This window comes from Hibiscus syriacus, unplaced genomic scaffold (assembly GCF_006381635.1).
Source record: "Hibiscus syriacus cultivar Baekdansim isolate YM2019G1 unplaced genomic scaffold, ASM638163v2 tig00003041_pilon, whole genome shotgun sequence".
NCBI lineage: Eukaryota > Viridiplantae > Streptophyta > Magnoliopsida > Malvales > Malvaceae > Hibiscus > Hibiscus syriacus.
Genome location: NW_024061960.1, coordinates 276,994 through 280,508, shown reverse-complemented (window position 1 = coordinate 280,508; position 3,515 = coordinate 276,994). Strand labels below are relative to the sequence as shown.

The window sequence follows — 3,515 nt, the reverse complement described above, 5'->3', positions numbered from 1 at the left end:
GATGCATGAAAACTCAGGTCTGCTTCATTTGTCGGGTTTTTTTTGGTAATCAATTAACAATGGGATTTTACTAATTTTGTCATTAAACTTTTGTCTTAAATGGAAGTGAAGTCTATTCTGAAGGAACTGATTTGGATTATTTAACTTAAGTCCTTATTCATGTTAAGTTTATTGTCTCCAAGTCCAAATTTCTTTTGGCTCTTTATATATGCTGTCATTAACGTTGATCATCAATCAATTAAACTTTTGCACGATGTGGCTCCACTGAGAAAAACTGTCGAATTTAGCAGTCATGTTTCCATGTTTTTGAGCTTAAATCAAAGGAAATTGACCAGAGAGAGACTTGAAGAAGAAGAAAATGTAAACAAATAGTGCAGGAAAGGAATTTGATTAATGCTATGTGACTGCCAAAAAATTATAGGTATAAAGATTTCACTCATGCTAGTGAGGAACATTTCTCTCATCAATCTTTCCAACTCTTCTGTTTCCTGTGCCTTTTCCCTCTGAAATTATGTGATTGATACATTTCAGAACCATAATATTGAAAGTAATAATCTTTTATAAAAACAAAGCACCTGCATTCTTTCCATGGCATCTGACTCAGAGTTGAAGTCATAGTATGTGCTTGCTGCTGTCAGCTTCATCGAAAGAAACTGTAACATTTAGCAAACCTTGTTAGGTTAGTGAATCTTATAGATTCATGCATACATATATACATATTGTTTATTGATTTGAATCTTTGTTTCAGATCACCTCAATCTGATTCTGCAAGGACTGGACATAATTGATTATCACATCTAACGTTACTACCATCCCCATGGTCTGTAGATTGTTGAACACAGTGAAAATTGTATTGTTTTGGCCCTGGAAAAAGTTCATTGTTCTTGAAGGAAGAAAAGTGTTAAATTACCTTACAGCACCCTGGAACAATATCCTGCAAGCTTCTTAGTCTCTCATTTATTTTCCCTCTTCTAACCTGATGATTGACACAAAATTAATGCATTATTTAAAAAATGAACCAATGTCAATTTCTTGAGAAATGAAATGAGTTATAATAAATATGTACCCTTTCTGTCAAACTGTGACTATCCGTAGCTTGACCTCTTTTGGCTCTAACATGAACTACTTCTTTTGGTTTCTCCACTTCCTTCTCAATACCTTTTGCTCTTTTCCCTTTACTCAAATTCTGCACAACAATCGAATCAAATCAAATTAGCTTGTGGGGTTAATGGATGCTAAAAATGAAAATACCAGTGCTTTGAACATAACATATGTGTACAGTGTACTTACATTTTTTCTCTTGTTTTCGCTTTGAGAAATCTGAGGAGATGATGAGTAATTCCCAGAACATCCTTTAAATACATCCGATACTTTTCTCTTATTGCTTTCATGGAACTCGGTTTTAGCAGTGACAATGGGCTGAACAACTGAGACTGAACTCTGCAAGTTTCCTCCTGGAATTGCCTGTGCTTGATTGCTGAAGATGTTGTCCGGCAAGAAGCTTTGGTAATTCAGGAGTGAATTATCCATGAGACGTGGGTTTAGCTCTGTGAATTGGCTGAGTGATTCCATGGGAGGATCAAAATCCAAGAAAGAAAATGAATGTTTAAAACTATGCAAGTCTGATGTGAAACCGGCCATTAGAAATTATGGGGTATAGTTCTTTGTTTTTTTGTTTTTAAATGGGTGGGCTGGATAATGAGGAATGGGACTAGTATTTATAGTGTGGAGTCCAAAATCAATATGCACATATGTAAAAGGTTGTTTAGATTTTTTTAGTTAATTGCATCATGTGTTCTCAAAGTATGACCCTCATTTTAAATTGATCCTTAAAATTTTAAATATTCCAAATTCATCCCTAAACTATGATTATCATTCCAAATTAGTCCTTAAATTTTTTGAATATTTCCATTTCAACCCAAACTATACGTATATACTAATCACATCCCTTGTAAATAAAATTGTTAGGCCAAGTTATACTACTATATGTTCAAAATAACAAAATTTAAGTTAAACTATGGTTGAAATTAATTACATATTTGGATGAATTTGGGGATAAAATTGGAATATTCAAAAGTTTTAGGACTAATATAGAAAGAGGGTCATAGCCTAGGGATGAAATTAGAATATTTAAAAGTTTAAGGACTAATTTAGAATGAGAGTCATAATTTGGGAATGAAATTATAATATTCTAAAGCTTAACGACCAATTTCAAATGAGAGTTATAGTTTGGCAAAAATTAGAGAAACGTATAAGATTTTATAGTAAGGAGCGAATTTATATATTTTAAAAGAATAAATATATAAAATTTTAAAAAATCAAGAATAAATATATAAAATTGTAAAAAATAAAAAATAAATTATTAATAGAACATGTCTTAAATATATTAAAATATAAAATTTTTATCTGTGGCTCGATCCATTGCTGTTAAAAATGGATGTATTTTGAGGTGACAACGTGGCATTTAAGCTTCAGTGATCTTTCTACCTGTATGGTCCCATGTTGAGGAGCTTTTAGCTAAGATAGAAAACATTTTTCATCTTCTTTAGTATTTGTTATTTTTGTATGTTTTAATTTTTGGAATTAGTGGATGGCTAAAAAATTCTTTTTATAGAAAACAATTATGCCAACAGTAAGCATTCAATAAAAAATAAAAATTAAGAAATAGTGTATTTGATTTTATATTTTCGTTATTTTCTATTATAATAATCAAATTAATTTAGCATAGGATCCATGGAATTATTTGGATGAAAGAATATGGGTGTGTATGAATGTGTTCTTATAATCATTACAATTTTGTTTTGGGGTACTTTGTCACCACCCACATGTCTTTCCATAATCTTTTTGTGTTTTGTGTGTTAGATATATTTGATTTTTTAAAATATAAATAATAATATATATTTTTAAATACTAAGAATTTTAAAAATTATGAATTTCAATACGTTGAAACACATGATATTATTTTGTTTTAAAGATATGAAAGATTATATTTATTTTAGATATTATATAATTTTTTTCAAAAAATCCAAATAATATAAGTTGGAAATGTTGTCTAAGTCATGCATTTAGACATAAAATTGATACATCAAAAGCATTTTGGCTAGTGTACAAAGGTGCTATCCTTTAATCAAACATTCAATACGAAACCAAGTATCCCTAATCCTTATTTTCTCCACTCCAAGAAAAAAATATATAATACATGTAATGGTAGATAAAGATGGACTCACCAGTCATTCTCTCTGAAAATTTTAAATTATCATATATTTTAAATAATTTTTTATCGATAATTTATTTTCGTCCTTAAAATTTTATAAGTCCTTCTCCTTCTAAAATACTTTTAATTCACAAATTTTCCTATATATTAGCTCCTTTACGATACATGTTACACATTCAAAGCAATTCACATTATCTACATTTAACCAACATACTTCTTAATCCACTAGTTTTCCTATATATTAGTCTATCATGGTCATAACATGCATCCACCATCAAATACTCCACAACATATAATTAGC

General features: G+C 29.8%; 1 protein-coding gene across 1 annotated transcript; it reads right to left on the bottom strand.

Annotated features, from left to right (window-relative positions):
* Positions 1-317: 317 nt before the first annotated feature.
* Positions 318-1,681, bottom strand: LOC120167550 (transcription factor BEE 3-like). Its single transcript, XM_039176535.1, has 6 exons — positions 1,291-1,681; positions 1,067-1,186; positions 911-976; positions 754-822; positions 576-653; positions 318-503 (listed from the first exon to the last, which is right to left on the bottom strand). Exons 1-6 carry the CDS (start codon positions 1,639-1,641, stop codon positions 318-320), a joined length of 870 nt encoding a protein of 289 aa, XP_039032466.1. The 5' UTR covers positions 1,642-1,681.
* Positions 1,682-3,515: the final 1,834 nt, after the last annotated feature.